The sequence below is a fragment of the Phycodurus eques genome, chromosome 15 (assembly GCF_024500275.1).
Source record: "Phycodurus eques isolate BA_2022a chromosome 15, UOR_Pequ_1.1, whole genome shotgun sequence".
In the NCBI taxonomy this organism is placed as follows: Eukaryota; Metazoa; Chordata; class Actinopteri; order Syngnathiformes; family Syngnathidae; genus Phycodurus; species Phycodurus eques.
In genome coordinates, this window is record NC_084539.1 from 10,327,308 (window position 1) to 10,352,600 (window position 25,293).

General features: G+C 41.8%; 1 protein-coding gene across 2 annotated transcripts; it reads left to right on the forward strand.

The window, feature by feature from the left end:
• The first annotated feature begins 1,639 nt into the window (after positions 1 to 1,639).
• On the forward strand, positions 1,640 to 22,672 carry rab11fip1b (RAB11 family interacting protein 1 (class I) b). 2 transcript variants are annotated; one of them, XM_061698220.1, is made up of 7 exons: positions 1,640 to 2,053; positions 12,713 to 12,920; positions 13,026 to 13,131; positions 13,920 to 16,569; positions 19,078 to 19,812; positions 21,517 to 21,628; positions 21,908 to 22,672. In XM_061698220.1, exons 1-7 carry the CDS (start codon positions 1,713 to 1,715, stop codon positions 22,103 to 22,105), a joined length of 4,350 nt encoding a protein of 1,449 aa, XP_061554204.1. In that variant the 5' UTR covers positions 1,640 to 1,712; the 3' UTR covers positions 22,106 to 22,672. The 2 variants fall into 2 exon arrangements, with proteins under 2 accessions (XP_061554204.1, XP_061554203.1); XM_061698219.1 differs by having other exon boundaries at positions 12,713 to 13,131.
• Positions 22,673 to 25,293: the final 2,621 nt, after the last annotated feature.

Sequence of the window (25,293 nt, forward strand, 5' to 3'; positions counted from 1 at the left end):
CTGCCAACGCCACTGGTCGAGGCGGACGGCCGCCACACACGCAAGTCTCGGTTCTCTTTAAAGGAGACATTTTATACATTGTGAGTTCACAATGTAAAACAGTTCCCAGATGTCTAAAAAAAATATATATATGTATTTGACATGCTTTCTGCAAAATATTCTTCAAAATCCCATGGATAAAAAAATTACAGCATACTCAACATAAAACTAATTAAGCCTCTGGGAACTTGATGCCTTATTACCTCAAATAGTGAGCAAAGATATTGTTTGCCCAACTGCAAAGAGTAGCTGGTGTTTTTTTTTTTTTTTTTTAGAAGTGAGGATTTGATCAAAGATATTTTTTTACGATAAACTCACCCATCAGCTCTACAGGTGCCATTTCAGCTATGCGGGTGCAATCTTTTGGTGATTAACTGGGACATTGCATTTATTAGAGCTGAGCACCTGATTAGGGACGATGCAATTTCCCCCCCCCCCCCCCACCCCCCACCCCTGTTTTACTGTTACTAGCTGGTTGAATGAGGCAAGCAGCCTCTCCTTGTGTATCAACATACACTACACTTCATATACTTCTCAATTACTGTGCAGACCCATACATGTGGCACATGCAGAGGACACAGTGTCCAAATTCAGAAAGTCTTTTCAGAAATAGGCAAACTTGCTTGGTGGTGTAATTTCAACCTTGCTGGGACTGAGACTGAACTATAGTAATTTTACATCAAGTCAAATTTCTATAATGGGGTCCCTTTCAGGTTTGTTTCTTGGATGGGAGCTTTTTTTTCAAAAGCAGCCACTGCTTTGGTGTTATTGTGTTCTCCGCCACCACTTGGGATTCTGAAGGAGATTTGATCGATATGGCAACACATAAAAGATGAAATCCGATGGAACAAAAAAAATTAACCCACAAATGCGCAGCCAAGATACACGCAATGAAATGAAGGCAAAAGACTGTTGAAAATCAATTAATACTATATATCATGTAAAGTTGTAAATGTAGGTCTTCTTTTGATAGTGTTTATGCCAGCAGAGGTTTTTAAGGCCCTGACTCTGCACCATTGAGTATAATCTGTATGTAACTTAAACTGTCAACATTTATTACGGTATGATTGAATATACCAAACTACTGTGTGTCCATATTGCAGTAAATTGTATTTATTACTGACAGGACCTTTATGGAGGACCCCATCCCAAACGCCAGCTTTCCTGCCAGACGTTTGGTATTTCGGGGTCGGTGGGGGATTTGTTGGGTTAAAGGACCCCTGTTTAACAAATGCTTCCCCGTGATCGACACCCCTGATTACTGACAGGGAATATGCAAACATATTCATAACTTCATCTGTTGTTGTGTTCAATTTAAATGCTATTTTTAATATCCAGCAAAACTCCCCCTTTCTGATATTGTAACTATTTTCAATAAACAATCATATTTTGTTTGTAATTGTTTTTGTACTTTGTATCTACCGATACCTACCTACCTTTCCATCTGTCTGTCTAATTACTAGTGATGAGCGTCAGGTGTGTGCCACCAGCAGAAGTAATTTGTTAATGTGGGGGGCGGGGCTTCGATTGAACCCGGACGCCCCCTTCGCATCCTAGCCACGCCTCCACCCCCTAGTCCTAATGTCCGGCCAGAATCCCACTGTACTTGTACAACTTTTCGCCGCGCGGAAGGTCCGTCACTTCTCGGCCGCCCAGCGACAAGAAAAGCCGGTATGTCGTTTCTGGATCAACCCTGGTGTCCCACCGGCGTCCAGGTGACCGTGCTCCAAGCCCGGGGCCTTAGGGTGAAGGGCAAAGGCGGCACCAACGACGCCTACGCGCTCATGCAACTGGGCAAAGACAAGTACCAGACCTCCGTGGTGGAGAAGAGCGTGGCGCCCGTCTGGAAGGAGGAAGCCGCCTTCGAGCTGCCGCAGCACGGCGCGGGAGGGGACCGGGGCACGCTGCACGTCCACGTCCTGCACCGAGCCCTGGTGGGTCCGGACAAGCTGCTGGGTCAGGCCGTCGTCGACCTGTTGCTGCTCAGTCCGGACAAGAGCCGCAACAAGACCGAGTAAGTACACGACGCACATGAACTTCTGCCAATGTGCTTTCATGGAGAAAAGCACCAGCTATCGTGCGGTCCACTTTGAAGAAGAAATATGTGTAAATAACTGGCTCTTAAACATGAACCCAACATATCCTCACGCTTCATCGGATGTTTGTGTGATGCTTCTTATTTATTAACATGACACGTTTTGTAAATTGTAAAATAAGCCCTTTTTTTTTAGCAATAGACATAATCAACATGGGGGGGGGGGACATCAACGGTATTGTTTTTAGTTTAAAAAAATATTTTCCCAAACATTAGTAGACCTTGAATCTTCCGAATTAATCGTTACAAGTATTATTATACTACAACTGAGCGTTAACTGACACATTCCTAGTTTTTTAAATATATTTTGAGTCAATATTTTATTTTAGAGTGGTGCCTTAAGAGTTTGTTTCATTCTGGCAGAAACCCAAAACATTGAGTATCTCACATCGTCTTCTCTCACTGAAATGAAAGGAAATGCCATGAATACGTTCAAGCCCCACATAAAACACTGCACGAACAACAGAATTTTAACGTCTTATATGAAATTTTCATATAAAGTATTGTACTTGATTAAAAAGAAATACAGCAATAACATAATAGAATGTAATGATTTAACAGTTTGTGCATTATGATTTCATGCATTCATTGTGCTGCTCTTTCTGGTGTGCACACCTTGGCCACCAGGGGACGGTATAAAGCTCGCACACACAAAAATACCCAGAACGCACAACTGCTCAGTAAGCTCGAGTAATATTAGTTGTTTTCACCAAGGATAAATAATATTTTTAGTACTCTTGTATTACCAGTCTAGTCAACTGATGTTGCTGCAATGTTTGTGTTCAAATAGCAGTTTCTTAAAGGGTTATCAGACTGCAACATCTATGCTAGTTTTGTTAGCCCATCTACAGCGCTTTACATTGTGTGTTAGCATTACGCTAGCTGACTTTGTCAGACAGTTATGTGGTGTTAGCTCTTGGCCTATCCTGCATATCTTTTCATAATATGCATTTTTTTAATATGAAAATAATATATATTCACCCATCCATCCAATTTCCATACTCCATATTAGTCACTGGTGAACTGGAGTCTATCCCAACTGACTTTGGACGAGAGGCGGGGTACACCCAGGACTAGTTGCTAGCATTCACAGCGCACATACTGTATAGACAAACAACCATTCACATTCGCACCTATATGGGCAATAAATATGCTTTTGGAATGTGGATGGAAGCACTGAAGGAACATGCAAACTCCACACAGGAAGGCCAGAGCTCACATCCGAACCCCGAACCTTGGAACTGTGAGGCAGATGTGCTGCCCCCTTTATATTCGTAGATATTTCAAATGCAGTAAACAAGCTACTAAAATTCTAAACTGTATGTAGCGTTGTGTGCAAAGTGAGTGCTCTAACTGCTGAAAATAAAACCGTGGAAAAGTGTCATATTGTTGTTTGGAACCAAATTGCTTGTATACAAATGGTTGAGTGCCCACCAATCCAATCACTCCAATTTATTTTTGTGAACTGCCTCAACAAGCGAAAATACAACAGATTTTTACTCCTTATTGGGGCACATTTCTTTCTTCATTTGTACACTCTGCAGTGGAGGGTGACCAACAATTGTTTTGCATGACACAGGAAGGAAGACCCCCTCAAAAAAAGCCTGATTTCACCTGCCAACTGTCTGCCCCATTATCCTCCAATCACCCAATTTCACATTTAATGGAGGGCAGGAACTCCAGACACCCAAATATTTGCATAAAATACATTAAAAAGTAATTTTTTGCATTTGTCCCCTCCCTTGAATGACCTGTTCCAAGATGTTTATTACTCCTGATTGTAAAGATGAGTCAAATGATTTATTTATTCCTTTGCTGAACTTGTTTCCAACTATCCCTTCATGACGCATTCAAGCAAGTAGCCATTAAACTGGTTATGAGAGAGTGATCAAATTTTACTTGTTGTGTGTGTTAAAATGGCAATCATCTTGTCACTTGTATGCTGCGTACTATTAGTGAACCATGGAAAGTGTTGTTTTGCTAAGCTGTTTGTAAGTAGTTTATTCTCCCACCATGTGACTGCCTGCATACCAGCCTCCCTTCTTCCTCACTTTCTTCTTCTTACTACTCGGCTTGAACACTCGTGTGTATTTACACCGCCTTCGTGTATTGTGGTCATTCCTGGTCATTCGCTATAGTGTTGTTTAAATTCTTTGTCATTTGGTGATTTGCTTGGAAGTGTAGTGAACGCACCTTGCCTGTGAGATTTTATATCAGTCTGTGGCCTCACATTCCTGGCTGCTTTATCAGTGAAAAATAAACAGTGGCTGGCACACAAGGTTGTTCTTTGTCAAAAACAGCACTCCTTGCTGCTGTTAAAGCTTGTTATAATCCAACACGATTATAAAGAAGCATATCATAATTGTTACTTGTGTCTGGCACTAAGCAGGCCCCAAAAATGTCATGCAAATTTGACAAACCACAGAGAACTGTTAATAAGACTAGCAAATTTGAATGAATTAAAAATAAAAATAAAATGCTAAGTATATAAAATCAGGTTTCAGAACTCGAATAATACGGGTCAGATCTCAGACGCTGTGGGTGTGTCAAATGGATGCGCCAAAATGAATCAAACATACAGAGGGGGGTTATAGCTTATACGATGTAAAATCGCGTTAGGAGGCTCAACTTCAAAATTGAATGGTTATTGTGGACTATAATCATAAAAATAAGAACACAACTCAACTTATCCTCGTTGTTGGTGACATAATGTCAAAGCCGAACACGGCACCTGACGACAGCGGGGACGGTAGGAGGAAACCGAGGTAGTTGGACAGTCGGCACTGCCTCATTCACTAGTCAAGTTGGCCACAACGCCGTATTTTATTTATTTATAAAAAAAAAAATTTCTCCCTCATTTTTTGGGGATCTCACCGAGCTGTTCTGTAAATTGAGGCATCCAACGAAGATGCGTTTTTGGGGTGTAGCCCTCGTTAGCTTGCTAACTGCACACTGGAGTGGTGAATGGGCCTTTTTATGGAAGCTAAGCACTGCTAACTCTCAACTGACCTGCGTAGCCAAACGAAATGACGTCACTTTGTACTGATGGGGGGGAGGGAACTCTCGCTAGAAAGTATAAGGGCCCAGAGAAGCCGGCGGCATTTCTGGGTGTTGTTGATAAATGGCTTTTGCTTTGCATAGTAGAGTTTCAAGTTGCGCTTACGGATGTAGCGCCGAACTGTATTTACTGACATTTCGTTTTCTGAAGTGTTTCTGAGCCCATGTGGTGATATCCTTGACATATTGATGTCGGTTTTTGATGCAGTGCCGCCTGAGGGATTGAAGGTCACGGGCATTCAATGTCGGTTTTTGGCCTTGCCGCTTACATGCAGTGATTTCTCCAGATTCTCTGAACTCTGATATTATGGACCATAGATGATGAAATACCTAAATTCCTTGCAATTGTACGTTGAGGACCATTGTCCTTAAACTGTTTGACTATTTTCTCACATACTTGTTCACAAAGAGGTGAACTTCGCCCTATCTTTGCTTGTGAATTAGTGAGCAATTCAGGGAAGCTCCTTTTATACCCAATCATGGCACCCACCTGTTCCCAATGAGCCTGTTCACCTGTGGGATGTTCAAAACAGGTGTTTGATGAGCATTCCTCAACTTTCTCAGTCTTTTTTGCCACCTCGCCCAGCTTTTTTGGTAAGTGTTGCAGCCATAAAATTCTAAGTTAATGATTATTTGCTAAAAACAAAGTTTAATCAGTTTGTACATTAAATATCTTATCTTTGTAGTGTATTCAATTAAAGATAGGTTGAACATGATTTGCAAATCATTGTATTCTGTTTTTATTTGTTTAACACAACATCCCAACTTCATTGGAATTGGGGTTGTATTTAGAAATCAAACAGGGATATCTGCTTAGAGCCTCTTTTAGCTTGCTTTACTTGATCAATGAAGCAATGCAACTAAAAGCTGGACTTTGACAGTGAAGCAATTGGACTGGGACTACTACCTGTACATCAGTTTTATTACCTCTATCATTAGGTTATGTTTTCATTCGTGTGGTTTTGATTGTGTGCAACTTCCTGCCAATTATTTTATTTATTTGTACCCTGCCAATTTTTTTTTTTTTTATGTATCAATCTTATTTTCCATTGAATATAAAGCATCCTCACAAGTAACTCCTGTATAATCTGTAAATCTGATTTGCACACCATCTGTGTGGTAGAGGGTTCAGAAACGTAATCTCAAAACAAATTTAATCCAGATTTGTTTGTTTTCTCAATAAATTATTTAAATTAAACATGTTCACATGCCTAATCCTATATTGTGGTCAGATTTGATGAGACAACGTTGGAATTAGTTTTGCTGAGATTGATCTGAGTACAGTTTCTTCTGATGGAAAAGAATAACATACTGTTTTTCTATAGGTGAAAAATGCTCCAGCCTTGGCAGAGGTCTTTTTGTTTCGCATTTGGCCACTGACAAACCACATGGGCCTTGCACAGCCAGGAAAATGATTTTCAAATGTTGACATAGCTAAACAGCGTGGCTATAGTTAAGCAGACGTGCTAACCATTAGGCTACGGTGCTGCCCCACAATCCTTACATACAATCACTGGAGCATAGTGATGCTAAGATGCATTACAACACAAGAACATTAAGATTTGCATAGGTTGTTTTCGAAGGCAGTAATTCTCAAAGAAGTGGTACGCATACCACACTGAATCACTCCTTAAGTACAGTTCAGTTGTATTTAACTTATGTTCAACACGTTTGCATTTAGTCTTTAAGATCTGTTTGTTTTACATGTAATATATTTTAATTGAATGATTATCGTACATTTTCTTTTCCAATTTTAGTGCAGTGTTAATGTTCAAACTGTGCATAATGTTACAGTGGTTGGCAATAATAAATGTACTTTTTTCGGAATAAAAATCTGTTTTAGGCCTACTCAATTGTAATTTAATGTTGGCCATGATTGTGGTTCTTGGAGAGCGAGTATTCATTTTAGGTGGTACTTGATGTAAAAACTTTGAGAACCACTCTTCTAAGCCTAAGCATCCTGTGGCTAAAACAAGTTGTTTAGGTTGTGTTATAATGCACATCATTAGTCTGAAGAAGAACATACGGTATCAGTCGTCCCACGCTTTGAGAACCAAAATGTTCTTTCCAGCTCCACCCTGTCTCTGATGTCCAAAGCCTTTTCTGGACACCCTGATGCCCTGCTCTGATAAGCTCCGTCCACTTGTGCTGCATGGACACTTATCATTGCTGAGCCGGCTCTTCTCCCGCTCACACAGCTGTGTGTCGTGATAAGCGAGGTCTCTGTCAGAGCAGTCATTGTCTTATCTTTAGTACACTCTGCACATGGAAGGATGTGTGTGTGCACAAAAAGGAGAACGCTTGTTGACAAGGTTGAGTCATGCGCTGGGCCTCCACTTTGCACACAAGTGTCACATTAGTCAGTTTGAAGCCATCATTGTCACCCAGGCATGAAGTGAAGACTTCCTTGACTTTTTTGGAACTTCCCTTGTCTTGCAATTGTGTCGCTTGCTTCTCTTATTTTAAAGGTCCCGCATTTTGGTTATTTCGACCTCAATGGAGTGACTCTCTAACATGGAGTTAGTATTAAGTGGCGGTTTCATTAAAAAAAAAAAAAAAAAAAAAAAACACCTTGGTTTTGTCATAGGAGTGTCCAGAAAAGGCCCTTCTTACAGGTACTTCTGTTTGACCCAGTTTTGTATCCGCTTCGTCCGTATTTGGTTAAGACCGGCTCCTTTCCTCTGATTGGTTGCCTCCGTGTAGAAGACCCATTTGTGAAAGCACACGTTTATGTTGACAGCACTGGCTCAGGAGCCGAAAGGGAAGGCAGAGATCTTCGCTATTGACAAAAGACAGGAAATAAATAATTACAGAACACTTGATAACATCTCGTCACACCCTGGGTGAAATCACTCTGTTTTGCGCGGGCGGTTCTGTCTCATGCCAATGCAGAGTAAGGCTTTCTTTAAAATGATGCCCGAGGCGATGACAAAGAGAGCTACTCGGTGTTACCAATTTATGGTCTGTTCATATTGCTCCCAGCAGCCACTGCAATTTATTTTAGACTGCATCTTAATGGCTCCAATGACACCATTGACTCCTTTCCATTGGCAATAGGAGGTATGAGGTACTACTATTAGTACCTGGTCAGCCTGTGTCCATATGTGAACTACTGCTTTCAGTTACAGTTCAGTTTACTGTTGTTGCTCATTAGTTTGGTGGATTGGTCATCCTCGCATCATATTAAGCCTAAAAATACAGTTTGAATGTTACTCCACAGTCTCCAGTTTGCTGCAGTGTTCCATTTTCACACTGTCCTCAAGTCTCCTCTTTGTTAAAATGTGTCTCCTTAGCAACACCTACATGCCTAAAAGGAGACCATCGTTCTCCTCAGTTGTTCTTGTCGCTGCTTGAGCATGTTTCTCCGCTTGTGACTGACTCATTCAATTGCGGCGTAGATTTCTCGCTTGTCCGCAATATATTTTATTTAAGTGAACAAACTGACCGCCCCAAACCATAGTGATTGCAGCACCCTAGCGATTAGGTTGTTTAAGAATGGATTACATCTCACAGTGTGGTTAACATGATGCGTTGTGACATTAACACTTGCATATTTGAGCCACATCTGTTAGTTTTCAAGATTACTTTTCATGCGGCATACTGGCCTGATGGCCCGCAGCACCGAAATACCAGAGAGACCCCTGCATAGGCGTGCACGCAAACGCGCGCACACAGCGCCTTCCTCATTTCCCCAGGAATTCAGATTTCAGTTGCAGTCGGTTGTTCAGTGCTGACCTCAGATTTATGCTTGATAAGCATTTTTTTTATGCTGCGTCTGAGTTATTTCATGACTGCCCACTCCCCCACCCCCTGAGACCCTTCAGAACCATCTTACTGTTGTCATATCACACTCCACCCCCCCCGTTATAGGATAGAGCAAATAGATTTCCTGCAGCTTGATTTTTGTTGGTTTGGTTAACAAGTTAAGAGTACAGGACACAGATCCATAAATTCAATCTTAACAATAAAAGCATTCATTCAGTCTCTCCATATTGGTGGATCCAAGTGACTGCTCACTTTTATTTAGTTTCTGAAAACTTTCCTATGAAGTCACTTTCCACTTGCTAGTAGCAGGATCATAGTTTCCACAAAGAAACTGTGAGTTAAAAACCTTGTTTGGCACAATATTTGTACCCTTTTTAAGAACGCCTTAAACCAGGCATGTCAAATGTATGGCCCGAACGCCAGAAGTGGCCCACCAGGTGATCCATGAGGACTGTGAGGATAGTGAACAAATTCACTGCTATTTTTCAATAAAAGTAACTATTGTGGCTAATTTTGTCCACTGGAGGACGCACTGACGACCCTTCACCAAAGGTGATTCTGAACTCACCACACTGCTTTGTCATCTTTTGTACCCTTCTTCTTATACCTTGAGGAATGGGATCTCTCTGATGCTCCGGAAGCTCTTTGCAGACCATTGCTTGTTATAAGATATGGCCACAAAAATGTCAGGGAATGCCTACTTGAACATCTGAAAGTGATTTGGGGTCAGTCATAAGGACTTAATGCTGGCAGGTGTGTGCTGACTCCAATTGAACACGTAATTTAATTCTGAACACAGCCACATTTTCATTTATGAGGGTGTGTGCACTTGTGCTACCAGCTCAGTTGTTTATTTTTACTTCCCCTCTATATCCATCCATCTTCTGTACCGCTTATCCTCACAAGGGTCACAGGCGGGCTGGAGCCTATCCCAGCTATCTTCGGATGAGAGGAGGGGTACACCCGAACTGGTCGCCAGCCAATTGCAGGCAACAACAAACAACCATTCACACTCGCATTCACACCTACGACCAATTTAGAGTCTTCAATTAACCTACCATGCATGTTTTTGGGATGTGGGAGGAAACCCCACGCAGGCACAGGAAGAACATGCAAACTCCACAAAGGCGGGGCCGGGATTTGAACCCTGGTCCTCAGAACTGTGAGGCAGATGTGCTAACCGGTCCCTCACCGTGCCACCTTCCCCGCTCTAAAATATTTTAATTTTATTTTCAATTAAGTTGTACAGGTTATAGGTTAATCTATAATGGAAGAGTTTTAAAATGATCTTGGTGTCATTTTTGTATATCACAAGAACCTGTCATTTGAACAGTTGTGTATGTAGATTGATTGATAATTGATAATTTGTTAAACATATACAGCTATTTTTTTTTAATGCTGGGCGATGCTTTGGGAAGCTCGATTTCAATCAATATTTTATTAATGCTCTAAGGATCATCGTTTTTATTTTCTATAGGTTTTGCTACTCCGCGAGACTTCCGCCAACATGAAGGAGAAGATGCTAGCGAGCCTTAAATGGTCCCCAAAAAAGGGCACGTCTATCATTTGGTAACAACCGTAGTCTGCGAAATGTGTATTAAAAAAAGTTACGATGAAGACGGGCATAGCCGTATAAAATCACCTCACGATTAACCACGTTATCGAGTGTGATACATGTATATGTATCACGTTAAAGAGATCTAAGACTCTGTGCCGCTCCTGTAAACAAAATAACACCGCAGAGCAATTGTGGTGGCAGTTGAAGCGTTTGTTTTTGTTTGCTCCGGTAACTGGTCAGGAAGATGACAAGGTAGTAGTTTGCCTTTCATGGACAAGATGGCTAACACTAACATTAACTGATGCTAATTGTAAACTAACATCAACATTTTCCACTAACATGTGTATGTGTTCACTGTGATGGGTTAAATGCAGAGACCAAATTCCGTGTGCATGCATGCATGCATGTTCCTGACAATAAAAGATGATTATTCTTCTTTTTAAGATGGCAAGCGTTCACAGGGTTTGTTTGCATTAGCAGCTCCTAGCTAGCTCCACTGTGTGAGTGATTGCCAATTACGCAAATAGTTTGACAGTGGGTCGGCCGTCACTGTCTGAGTAAACTGTTCTGGACAGTGGGGTTTCCGCATTGTGGGATTCTCAAGAATCAGTCTTGTATTCCCTTTTTTGTTTGCTTTATTTACAAATCACCGCATGGCGCTCGTTACATATGAAGTCACGTTTCCTCTATGTGTCGTCGTCTTGATTTCCGGCAGACTGGGCATGTTTAAGTGCATTGTTGCCACCTCAGAGCCAAACCCTAAGATATGCATTCAACTAACAAATATTGATAATGAAGCATAATATATTAACAATTACAACTGTAATGATTGTTGCGCAATTGAAAAGTATGCAGAATTATTTTCAACCTGTTACATAATATACTCCGAAACCTGTCCCGCGGTAATGTTTTTTTTACATAATTTTAAAAATCTGGAAATTTAGACATTGTTCTGGAAGTGAATTTCTATATCTTGGCAGCTCTGCGGTCATAGCCATAAATGCAATTTTACTAATAATTGCCAGAATAATTTCTCTCGGTGTTTTGGTTTTCGGCCTTGGGTTTCTCATTTTAGTGTTTTTTTCCGGACAAAAATCTTTATATCGGTGAATCATTAATTTTGAGCTCATTGTTTTGAAATACTTGCAGGGAAAAGTAATTGATTTCTTTGTGATGTTTAATTGTTAAATAAACCTGCTTTATAATGTAAATTGATTTGGTCTGGTCCAGTTTTACACATTTTATAAACTTTAATACAATAAATGGAGAGTCATATTGAATATGGACCTTGGGGGGATTGTGATATCAAATTTAGGCCATATTGCCCAGTACTACTGTTTTTCTTGTATGAATAATTTTGGCGATGGGTGCCCTTTTTTTTGGCTTGAGCACCTGCCCCCAAAAAAATGTCTGTGCAGGTGCCTGTTCCTTCCACATTCCAAAAACGTGCATGTAAGTTTCTTTGAAGACTTTAACTCGTCCATAGTTTTGAATGCGAGTATCGATTGTGGTTTGTCTGTGTCCTGCTATTGGCTGGCAACCAGTCCAGAGTGTACCCTACCTCTCACCAAGTGAGCTGGGATAGGCTCCATCCCATGAATGGATGGAACCCAAAATGTTTTCATTCTCAACAGAAATACTAGGCCTCACTGTTCCATACTACAGGGGCGTCTCTATAGACTCTGATACAACTGCTCGCTATGACAAAATATTTGTTACTGAGTCATAGTGCTAACTACAGATGTGATGTTCCCAAACCTTACCCTGGAGAGGTTTCCATTTTTCTTCTTTCTGTAGCTAATATTCAAAGATTGAAACATGAATGATGGAACAATGAACAAAAATACAATTACATGCAGTAAGTAAAAGTGAAGAATGTTTACCTTCGATCCTCTTTTATATTGTACATTGTCTTGAGATTCAGGTATTTTGTTTCCCTGCATATCCTAAAGTCTGAGAAGACGGTCTAGGTCAGGACCTTCAAGCTTAATTCTGTGACATCATTTCAATAAGTTTGCTACTAAAGTCATTTTATTTGAGAGTAACATTGCTTTGTACATTTAATTTTAACACTCGTCCCCAAATTCAGACGTCATCTACATACCCTCTTTAACTTGTAATTGACTACTTCTGTCTTATTGAGCCCTTCAGGGTTTTTGGCCCAATGCACTTTTAACACAAGTGGCTGTTGTGCACAGGTGGTTCAAGTTACTGGACAAAAGCGGCAAGGCGGACAAAGACCGAGGCGAGGTGCTGGTGGACATTCAGTTCATGAGGAACAACATGACGGCCAGCATGTTTGACCTCTCCGCCGTCGGCAAGACTCGGTCCCGCCTGGGCAAGCTCAAGGACAAAGTTCGGGGCAAGAAAAAAGAACCGGATGTGGCGGCGCCATCCTTCATGCAGGTTCTTACAGACAGTGAGGAAGAAGAGGAGGGGGAGGATGGCAAGGCAGCTGTAGGCAAAAAGGATAAGAAGAAACCTAAAATCAAGTCTTTGTTTTCTCACAAGTCCAACCTGGAGAGGAACATGTCACAGTCAATGTCCATTCTTCCTGCCAAGAACTCCTCACTGAGCGGCAGCCTGTCTTCTGGTCTCAACGTAGATGCCTCTGAAGGTCAGTGGACTCATTTCAATTAATACTTTTGACCTCATTTTACAGTAAAACCAAGGAGATGGTTTGTTTGTTAAGCTGTGACGAAACTTTGTATTAAGGGTGAATTCGGAGTGAAAAAGAAACTTGTTTTATCAGTCCATGCTACTTCCTGTTTCGTAGAGGACCGTACCATATTTGTTTCTGGGGGAGGGGGTAGCATTCCATTGTGACTCAAAACTGAAAACAATGAAACAGGAAGGAACTTCCACTGAGAATAAAATTAAGAGACTATCGCATTTTGGATTCTCCTGTGGGGGGGACACCCTGTAAATTAACTTTTTAGCCTTGGTGGAGGTGTGTGAGCTATTGCAGCGTTTCCCACCCTTTACTAAGCCAAGGCACCCATTTTTTTCAATCTCACAAAAAGTGGGAATCCTGAAATAATGATGATCTCAAGTTACTCACAAATTGAATTACTCTGCGTGACGTCTGGGGCTGTTTAGTTGATCACAAAGCCGATACTATCAGGAATCCATTAGTTATTTTGTTGTATGAATGGAAACAAGTGGATACACTGATTTGTTGGAAGAGCATTTAATTATGCATGTCACCATCTGTTGCTGGCATAGATTAAAAAGATATACAGTATTTGAAATAAACAATTATTTTCTTGCAAATTAAGGGAAATGGTATTTGCCACGGCGCTCCTGATGATTTTATGGCAGGGCACCCTGGTTAGCAATCACTGACCTTCTGAATGCCACTCTAGTTGGTGTCCTAGTCAAATTTTCCACTTACTCTTTTTATAGGCAAGAAGAAGTTCAAATTCATGAAACACAAACGCTCTGACAGCAAGGAGTCATCTTTTCAGAAACGTACTTCTATGGAGAAGAGCAACCTGTGCATTAACGGGAGTCACGTTTACTGTGAGGAACCTCCGCCTCGCACCGCACGCATCGGCTCCAACTTCAGTCTGGCCAGCTCGGGACACGGATCTATGGAGGATGTTCCAGAAAGCTCCCCGCCACCAGTTGACTCACTTCCCTCGATAAGGCAATACACACCGTGGGAGGAGGAGGAAGAAGAGGAGAAGGAAGAAGAAAGAAGCAAGGATTTGTATGCCAAGAAGGAGATGGAGAGGATAAAAGAGCTTGATGGGTTGGCTGAGGTTGGAGGGAGGATTGAGCAGAGGAGACCAGAGGAAGAAGAGAGGGAAAGGGATGAAGAGAAGGTCCAAAAGGAGGAAGAGGAGAGGATTAAGAGACAAGAAGCAAGAAGACAAGAACTGGTAAGATTAACAATGGAAAAAAGGAGACAGGAGGAAGAAGAGGGTATCAGAAGACAAGAGGAGGAGGAGCAATTAGCAGAGGAAAGGAGAAAGGAGGAAGAAGAGGAGAGGATGAGGAAACAAGAAGAGCAGGAACGATTAGCGGAGGAGAAGAGATGGGAAGTAGAGATGAGAAGACAAGAACTGGCAAGATTAGAAGAAAAGATGAGACGGGAGGAAGAAGAGAGGAGAAGGAATGAAGAGAGTGTGAGAAAGAAGGAAGAGGAGCAAGTGAGAAGACAAGAGCAGGAGCGATTAGCAGAGGAACAGCGAAGGAATGAAGAGGAGGCAAAAAAGGAAGAAGAGAGGATGAGGAGGAGGAAGGAGGAGAAGGCCATGCAAGAGAAAATAAAAAGGGAGGACGAGTGTGTGAGAAGACAAGAGCAGGAGCGATTAGCAGAGGAACAGCGAAGGAATGAAGAGGAGGCAAAAAAGGAAGAAGAGAGGATGAGGAGGAAGGAGGAGAAGGCCATGCAAGAGAAAATAAAAAGGGAGGACGAGTGTGTGAGAAGACAAGAGCAGGAGCGATTAGCAGAGGAACAGCGAAGGAATGAAGAGGAGGCAAAAAAGGAAGAAGAGAGGATGAGGAGGAAGGAGGAGAAGGCCATGCAAGAGAAAATAAAAAGGGAGGACGAGTGTGTGAGAAGACAAGAGCAGGAGCGATTAGCAGAGGAACAGCTGAGACTTGAAGAGAAAGCTAGACAGGTGGAAGAGGAGAAGATGAGAAAAGAGGAAGAGGAGCACGTTAGAAGACAAGAGCAGGAACAATTAGCTGAGGAACAGCGGAGACTTGAAGAGAAGAGAAGGAATGAAGAGAGAGCCAGGAAAGTAGAAGAGGAGAAGATGAGAAAAGAGGAAGAGGAGCACGTTAGAAGACAAGAGCAGGAACGGTTAAATGAGGAACAGCGGCAACTTGAGAGGAGAAGGAATGAAGAGAGGGCTAGAAAAGTGGAAGAGAAGATGAGAAAAGAGGAAGAGGAGCAAGTTAGAAGACAAGAGCAGGAACGATTAGCTGAGGAACAGCGGCAACTTGAAGAAAAGCGAAGGAATGAAGAGAGAGCTAGAAAATTGGAAAAGGAAAAGATGAGAAAAGAGGAAGAGGAGCAAGTTAGAAGACAAGAGCAGGAACGACTAGCTGAAGAACAGCGGCAACTTGAAGAGAAGAGAAGGAATGAAGAGAGAGCTAGAAAAGTGGAAGAGAAGAGGAGAAAAGAGGAAGAGGAGCAAGTTGGAAGACAAGAGCAGGAACGACTAGCTGAAGAACAGCGGCAACTTGAAGAGAAGAGAAGGAATGAAGAGAGAGCTAGAAAAGTGGAAGAGAAGAGGAGAAAAGAGGAAGAGGAGCAAGTTGGAAGACAAGAGCAGGAACGACTAGCTGAAGAACAGCGGCAACTTGAAGAGAAGAGAAGGAATGAAGAGAGAGCTAGAAAAGTGGAAGAGAAGAGGAGAAAAGAGGAAGAGGAGCAAGTTGGAAGACAAGAGCAGGAACGATTAGCTGAGGAACAGCGGCAACTTGAAGAGAAGAGAAGGAATGAAGAGAAAGCTAGAAAGGTGGAAGAGGAGCGAGTGAAAAGACAAGAGCAGGAACGATTAGCTGAGGAACAGCAGAGACTGGAGGAAGAGGAGAGAACTAGAAAGGAAGAGGAGAGGAGAAGACAGGAACAGTTGGCAGAAGAGAAGAGGAGACAGGAGGAAGAGGAGAGAAAGCTGGAGGAGAAAGCAGAAGAAGCAAAAAGGAGGAATGAGGAAGAGCTTGAGGAGCAATGGAGGAGAGAAAAGAAGGAAGAGGAAAAGGGAAAACCTTCCGAAGAGGAACACCGAAGGATTGAAGCTGTAAAGAGGGAAGAAGAGCAAAAGAATTTGGAGGAGGAAGAAAAGCGACGGGAGGAGCAAGAGCTGAGGATGAGAGCTAAAGAAGAGGAGGAGCGAGAAAGGAGACAGAAGGATGAGGAAGAGGAAAAGAGGAGAGATGAAGCATGTCAGAAAAGTGAAAAAGCTCTTGTTGGGAATACACAAGTAAATTCCTTTCATCCATTTATTGAAGACTTGTCTAATAACCCCTTTGCGGACGACATTCCCAACTCACCTTCTGGGTCAAAAGACGGCACTTCACAGCCAACCATCTCGAAAAGGTCAGTTTTTCCACAACGACACATTCAACATGTCGCATGTTGTGAAAAGTCCAATGGAGGGATGATTTCCACCATTGTCGTCCTAATCCAAACATCCCCTTTCCTTTTTATTGTAAGTCAACAAATCATACTCCCAGAATGCACTTCTCTCATTCTCATACCTTTTGGGGTACAGCAACACTTCTACAAACTTTCTGGAAACTATCGATAGGAAATAAAATCTATTGTTGCAACGATTAAGTGATAAACTCAAATAATTTGATTTTTTTTTTTTTTTAAATAATAAAATAAGTCGGAGCAAAATCTTAAAAAAAAAATAATAATAATAATAAATAAACTTTGCAGACATATCACAAAAGGCCATCTACAATCACCAACACAATGAATCGATGTTAACTAATGCCCAGTGGTCAAAGAGACTCAGCCGTCGATGCACTTTCAATCTCTTTATTAAACAAACGGTAACAAAATAAACGTGATTAGCACATTCATACACTAGCTGCAATGGCCACAACTAACGCCCACAGACTCAACGCGCAGACTGTGACTAACTAATTGAGCTAATAGCCAACTGCTCTCTTTAGCTGACGCACCAGACCCCCCCCCCCCCCCCCCACCCCGTCTTTTAAAGCCACACGCACTCTGTCACTACTACAGTGCAAAACATGAGGATGATGACCGAAAAATAATACCTGCACCTCGCTGATAGTTTAATAAAGGAAAAATCGATTATACGATTAATCGATGAGATAATTGGTAGAATAATCGATTCGAAAACGATTCACTAGCTGAAGCCCTGATTTTTAAAAATAATAATAAAAATATTCTCATTGACAGCACAGGACCTCACAGTTGAGAAGTGCTGGGTTCAGAACGCTGCTCCGGCCTTCCTGTGCGGAGTGTGTTACCCCCACGCTTTCTGCCATATTCCCAAAACATCAATGCTGGCTTCACTGAAGACTCAAATGTCCATAGGTGTGAATGGTTATTTGTGTATAGGTGCCCTGCGAACCAGTCCAGGGTGTGGCGTGCCTCTTGCCCAAAGGTCAGCTGGGATAGGCTCCAGCTCACCTGCAACCCCAATGAGGACGAAATATATAAGCATTTTTTTTCAAAATGTATATGAAAGCAAGGTACAGAGGTACCTGTCATCGGGACATACTGTATTTGAGCATTTTCACTCCATGGCAAACAGCAAAGTGCACGTGAGTCCCAGTGAAGATGGTAAAAGCATCGACTGCAGTTTTCCTCGTGAAGGCAGCACTTCATCAGCAAGGCACCTTATTGCACTTGTGCCCATCCATGTACTGTATGTGGTGAATGCAGCAGTTACACAGCCAAACACAAATTGTGACATCACAATTCAGAACGGCCCACTCTCCGATACATGTTTGGAAAGCCAAGCCATAAAATATCATCATGATTATTTTAATTTCACACTTGATGAGTGGGAGAGGCATTCCAGAGACCTATTTGTATACAAGCCTTTAAAACATTGATTTACCATTATGCTACCTTGTGAAGTCCCTATTATAAACTACCATTCAATTCTGATATGTTGTCTTCCTGTAAATTCTTGTTAATCCCTATACATGAAGTTGGAACATACCTTTACATTTTGGCCCCAGAAAAGGTATAATTGGCTGTAAATAAAATGGATTTGATCCCTGTAATATGGCGGTTATTTCATAAAAATATTCTGAAGAGTTCATAAATATTCCCTTTTTTTTTAAACAAACCCATGTCAAAGCTGATCTTTTCATACATGTATACACATGCAGTACATGGCTTAGGGACCAAAAAAGGTCTTTGGTTCAATACCCATATTTACAGAGAGAACAATGGCGGAGTAATTGGAACATTTGAATCTTAATTTTAAAATATAATATACACTCCCCCAATCGTATTCAAATAAACTTATTTAAAGAGCACTCTAAAACCAACCACAGCTGAAACAGTGCTGTACATACTGTACATAGAAAATATAAAATTAAACAATACAACCAAGTTAAAACAATCAAATAAGACACTAAAACAAGTCTCAAGCTGTGTTGAAAGCAAAGAAATAAAATGTGTTTTAAGGTTTTTTTTAAAAGTGGATAGTGAGGGTGTTTATCTAATGTGCAGCGGGAGGTCGTTCCATAGTTTTCGGACCAGTAATAGAAAAGGCTCTATCTTTGGTACCTCTGGGAGCAGCTGGTCAGCTGACCTGTGGAAGGGGTGTAGGGATGAGGCAGCTAGGAGAGGTAACATTGGGTGAGACAATTTGGACATATACCATTTTGTATTTGTACTGTGAAAAGCAGTTTTTAAACACCTTGTATTTGTACGTAGCTGATGAAAAGACGAATGTAGTTTACCTAGATTTTTGTTGTTGTTGTTGCCAATTGGATGTGCTCTATTTTTAACTCCTTTTACAAGCTTGTCAGTTATCGTATTGTGGGTTTGCCTACGGATTCTCTTGAAATTTACCATGTTATTTCTGTACTCTGCGTTTCTCCTTCGCAGTTGCCCACCGCCCGAGCGCTCGGTGGGAAGCAGCAGTGTTCCCACAGATGAAAAGAGCAATCCGGTTAGTCAGCGTGAGAAGCGACCAGCACCTCAGCCTCCAGGAAGGACCCGAACGGATGGATGTGATAAACCTTCCCTACATCCGGCACCGATGACCAAGCAGCTTAAGGAGGAGGTGGTAAAAACTGCCAGTGTTTCGCCTCAGCGCACGGTACAGACCATCCCCCCTCGGAGCAGATCTCCCACTGACGCACAAAAGAGTGGTGCATCCAAACACACTAAACGTCCCGCACCATCAATACCTAGCTCTGAATCCAATGCTGTCACAGTCGTTTACAGCTTGAATCCATTTGAAGGTGGTGGTGATGATGGGAACGAGCTTGCTGCACAAGATGAAACATCCTCTGATAATCACAGTTCAGTGTCATGGCCCCCACCTGTGTCAAAAACCCCGGAACCAGACGCCACTTCTCAAAGCAAAGTCAAATCCTCTAAAGTTGCTCGTGCACCTGCCGCTCCCGCTAAGACTGCTGCTACATCAAGCACACTAAATACGCAAAGCACTGACCCTGCTCGTACTTTACCTGGTGGTGACACTAAAACCCAAACACCCAAGGCCATTCAGGCTTTGTCACATGAGGAGAGTCCACCAAAAAAGGCCAAGACTGGGATGCAGCAGCATGGGCAGGATGCAGGTGGAAAGAAGGAAGCGCCTCCAGCACCTTTGCGCAGGTGAGATGGCTTCAGCTGGGTCCATACATACCAATAATCGGGCCTAATTTGGTCGAGGTCAACAAGACCCGAATATCGGATGTCTCTGAAAGATTATCCTAATTATCTTGTGGTGTGGGTTGTCAGGTGATTTTCATCGTTTTTCCTCCCCGATCTGCTCAGAAAAGCTTCGGGGGGGGGGGCAACACTTAAACGTTAAAGCAGTTCAATATTTCTCCAAATCAGCAAGATGTTAAAGTAGCAATGCAGAGTAAAATAATGTGTTCACTGCTTTAGAGCACAAGAAAAAATAGTTAAAATGTGCATTTAAAATATTATTCTTTAATTGAAAATAAATCATTTAAATTGTATTTATAGTTAATTGAATTTGATTAATTGTGCAATTATTTAATTTAAATATTAATATTGGCAGTAAATGAATTAACCAGTTAATAAAAATGTAATGGCAAAAGTTGTTTACAGTATTTTAGTTTTTTTTAATTTTATTTACAACAAATCAATTTATCAGTTAGGTAATAAAAAAATGTATATTTTGTGATGTAAGTTGTTTTGTTTCCATTTGTAATAAACAAATATTTGTTTCCATTTACAATAAATCGATAAACCAATTTGAATAAATGAATGAATAAATAAATGCAAATAAGTACATATTTTAGTTACCTAGTTTTATGGAGAGGAGGGGAAAAAAAGAAGCAAAATGAATGGAAAAAATACTATGGGGCTTCTGAGCCATACAATTCCCAGCCCTATTTTACAGCATGGGTTCCCAAACTTTTGATAGGGTTCCATAATGAGTTGACCCCGTTTTATCTTTGTCATTTTTGCAACTCACAAAAAGTGAAGAATTTTGGGCTTCCAGGTAAAATGAGGACGAACCTCCAATGCACACTTTGGAATGGAAATGTTCAATGTTTCAGTACTTTTTTGCACACCTTTGTTCTCCAAGACGAAGCTGAACGGCAAAATTCCCAACAGGTATTTGATACATGAATGGACCAAATGGACTAAACGTTCCTCTTTATCATGCTGTTCACATTTTTACTTCATGAGAACAAGACGACACCGAAGTGTATGTCCTTGGAAATGTATTGGTGGACTTGTGGCTCATTCGCCTATTGTTTGCCTTTCAGCTCCTTGTTGTTAGAGAGTTGTGCAGAAACATTTGAACCGTTGGACTTGTGCATTCAAAGAAAAGTCGGATCATTTCGAGAAGTCTCACATTTTCAAAATTAGTCATAATTTTACCAAAATGGTGTTTCCCTTACAGGTGTGACATAGTGTAGGTGTTGAAACCTTTGCCTGGGAATTGTGTGGGTGTTTTGCAACCCACCCACATCCCAAGTGGATGCAATGCCTCTGCATTAGGTCTTTGTCATCCACACAGAGCTGAGATGGAAACCCAGGACCTTGTAGCTGGGAGGCAGGTGTACTACCCATCCTCTGCTGTGCTGCCATTTTTGGTGTATAAAGTATATTTGAGACAGACAGCGTAATGTCACACCAGGTTTCAGTGAAGATGTTCAGACTATTCTGTCACTGGCAAATCTCATCAGATGGTAATATGTTGTGCTTATGTGTAAAGGAAGCGTAAAATCCTCTCAGCTGTTAAGATCCCCTGACCTCCATTAAATTGTTTTTATTTTTTTATACATGTTAATCGTTAAATGAATCCTTTGTCTTATTATTGTTATTTGGTCATTGCAGACTTCAGCCTGTGAAACCGCTCAGTGCTCAGCAACAGCATCCTGTCACGGAGATCCAAGTAGAAAAAGAGAAGTCGGTGAGAATTGCTGGTAAAGTTGAGGAGAACACAAAGGTATGTTGGATTTCATACTAGAGGAGTCATATTTTTTTCACAATGTCTCTGACATTCTTCTGTCACAAAAGACAAAGGATAATGAATTATAGCATATGCAATATCCACTTGTCTCACACTGGTCCAAATCTTTCGTTTTTTGGGGGGATTTCAAGGCTGAGTACAGCTGTAGTTACTACGAAAACTACGACTTTTTGTGGTGTTATTGAAGTCTATGAGACTCTCTCAGAGCAAAAATAAAGTTCATTTCCATTTTGTTTCATTGGTGCGCCATTGCAGGTAAAAGTCAGTCAGGAGAAGGGGCCGTACTCGATGCTCACCCGGGAAGAACTCATCTCTTTGGTGGTAAAGCAAGAGAAGCAGATGCAGAACAAGGAGAAAAAGATAGCAGAGCTGGAGCAGTATATTGACAACTTACTAGTGCGCATCATGGAGGAACAACCGAACATTCTTATGTCTATGAAAAAAGTCGTCTAGGTGGATTTTGCATGTTTAACTCTTCTGCACCGCAAAGATAATTAAATTAGTCCAGATATGCATTTTTCTAAATATGAAAGCCATTACTATTTTTGCTACAATTGAGCAGTGCAATTATTTTCAAGATTTTAAATTGGATTAAATGATGCCACTTAAGTACTATTTTAATAGCAGATGAAAAAAATTGAAAATGCCTCCTGTCTGTCCTCTTTTGTAAACTCCTTTTTGGTGGTTCAAACTATGAATTTGTTACATAAGCACATCTTGCACTGTTAAAGGTTTACATGATCAAAAAAGCACTTTACTCGGCTTATGGCAGAATTTCTACACTGATTCCAATGTACTGTTGTCAAGTATTAACATATATGAAACTAAATAAAAATGCCAAATTAATTTCCTTATTTTGCCATTCTAATCCTCTTGTGTGCGTGCACAATGCTTTGTCTATTTTCAAACTGTAAAATTTAACTTTCCGTTTTGTTTGTATTCATTGTACAATTGTATTGAATCAGGACAGTTTTCCATTTCCAGGATTGTTACAAGAATAAAGTCTTATCTTTTCAGCAATCCGTGTGGTTCTTTTACCACAATAGACACTAATGTTGACACTTCGAAGTCCTGCTACTGATAATAAACTGATGTTGATGAGGCAAAATACTTAGGAATTAATTTCACTGAAAAAATACAATTTCTTTCATGAAAATATACTAGATTCTCAGGAAATTGTGACTTTAATTTTGAATATATTATTTTTTCCCTATTTTTTTTCTTGTAAAATGACTAATCTCAAATGTATTCCCATTTTTTGAAAAAACATTGTAAAATTGACATTATCCTGAAAATACTTTCTCAAAAGTATACTTTTTTGTCTCTTTAAATATATGGCTATTCTCATAAAATTACAACTTTAAGATAAAAAAAATTACACCTCAAATATACAACTTTGTTCTCTAAAATGATTTCTCTTGAAAATATAGAACTTCTTAAATATATATATATATATATATATTGAGATTTATGACCTCAACATTAACTTATAAAATTGACTAATTGACCGCATCCTTAGTCATATTTTTTCATATTACAACGATTGGCCAAATGTGAACCACCCACAAAAGAAATGACAAAAATGTTGATTAAGTTAAATTATATAATAAAGACAATTACGGCCACGGCGCTGTGGTCGTAAGGTAGTTTGTGCTTGTCATGGCGGCAATCCCGGAACCCGTTGGTGAACACCAACGGCGAGGGATTCCGTCAAGCTGAAGAAGGATTCTTATCAGGCCTTTTTGGACTGTGGGACTCCTGAGGCAGCTGACGGGTACCGGCTGGCCAAGCGGAATGCGGCTTTGGTGGTCGCTGAGGCAAAAACCCGGGCGTGGGAGGAGTTCGGTGAGGCCATGGAGAACGGCTTCGAAGAAATTCTGGTCCACCATCCGGCGTCTCAGGAGGGATAAGCAGTGCACCACCAACACTGTGTATAGTGGGGATGGGGCGCTGCTGACCTTGACTCGGGACATTGTGAATCGGTGGGGAGAATACTTCGAAGACATTTCTCAATTCCACCGACACGCCTTCCCATGAGGAAGCAGAGTCTGGGGTATCTGAGGCGGGCTCTCCTATCTCTGGGGTTGGGGTCACTGAGGTGGTTAAAAAGCTCCTCGGTGGGAAGGCAGCGGGGGTGGATGAGATTCGCCCAGAGTTCCTCAAGGCTCTGGATGTTGAAGGGCTGTCCTGGTTGACACGCCTCTGCAACATCGCATGGACATCGGGGACAGTGCCCCGGGATGGGCAGACTGGGGTGGTGGTCCCCCTTTTTAAGAAGGGGGACCGGAGGGTGTGTTCCAACTACAGGGGGATCACACTCCTCAGCCTCCCTGGTAAGGTCTATTCAGGGGGGCTGGAGAGGAGGGTCCGTCGGGTGGTCGAATCTCAGATTCAGGAGGAGCAGTGTGGTTTTCGTACTGGCCGTGGAACAGTGGACCAGTTCTACACCCTCTGCAAGGTCCTCGGGGTGCGTGGGACTTTGCACAACCAGTCTACATGTGTTTTGGGGACTTGGAGAAGGCGTTCGACCGTGTTCCTCGTGGAGTCCTGTGGGGGGTGCTTTGGGAGTATGGGGTACACTGAACCACCTGATACGGGCTGTTCGGTCCCTGTACGACCGATGTCAAGAGTTTGGTACGCATAGCCGGCAGTCAGTCGGACTCGTTTCCAGTGAGGGTTGGACTCCGTCCGCCAAGGCTGCCCTTTGTCACCGATTCCGTTCGTAACTTTTATAGACAGTATTTCTCGGCGTAGAGGGGGTCTGGTTTGGTGGCCTCAGTATTGCATCTCTGCTTTTTGCAGATGATGTGGTCCTGTTGGCTTCATATGGGCCGTGCTCTCCATGGTCCTTAGTCGGAAAAGGGTGGAGTGCCCTGTCCAGGTCGGGGATGAGCTGGACATCCATCCATCCGTTTTCTGAGCCGCTTATCCTCACTTGGGTCGGGGGGCGTGCTGGAACCTATCTCAGCTATCATCGGGCAGGAGGCGGGGTACACCCTGAACTGGTTGCCAGCCACTCAGTGACTGTTTTTTTGTCAATCTCTTTATGTCTCAAAAATGTTCTCTGTCAATTGACTGTACTAGAGCGGCTCCAATTACCGGAGACAAATTTCTTCTGTGTTTTTTGGACATAATTGGCAAATAAAGATGATTCTGATGATTCACACCTACGGGCAATTTAGAGTTGTCAATTAACCTACCATGCATGTTTTTGGGATGTGGGAGGAAACCGGAGAGCCCGGAGAAAACCAGGCAGGGCTGGGATTGAACCCCAGTCCTCAGAAATGTGAGGCAGACGCTCTTACCAGTCGTCTACCGTGCCGCCTATGGATGGATAAAAATATACATGCATAAAAATATACATTTATCAGTATAGTATTTATTGTTACTATTAAATAGCACTTTAATCTCGTAACAAGTTTTTTCCTTTCTTGTATCGTATCAGAGCAGAATTATTGTCTTCTAGAACGTTGTATCAACCCGGAGTTATTGTGACGCCCTCATCTAAGCGGCCGTTTCCCGTAGATATGAACACTAAACACGCCAGCGCAGTGTAGCACGCATTTAACTGACGTGCCTGCGTGGGGGCCATGTTGAAGAGGTCGATGTTCCCGTCAACGGCTATGAATGGACATTGAAAT

Bases quoted from the DNA above. Each gene is read 5' to 3' on its own strand.
- rab11fip1b (XM_061698219.1), top strand. From the start codon at position 1,713: ATGTCGTTTCTGGATCAACCCTGGTGTCCCACCGGCGTCCAGGTGACC. The intron at 2,054-12,712 runs GTAAGTACACGA...TGTTGTGCACAG, and splicing joins AAGAGCCGCAACAAGACCGA to GTGGTTCAAGTTACTGGACA. The intron at 13,132-13,919 runs GTCAGTGGACTC...CTCTTTTTATAG, and splicing joins CAACGTAGATGCCTCTGAAG to GCAAGAAGAAGTTCAAATTC.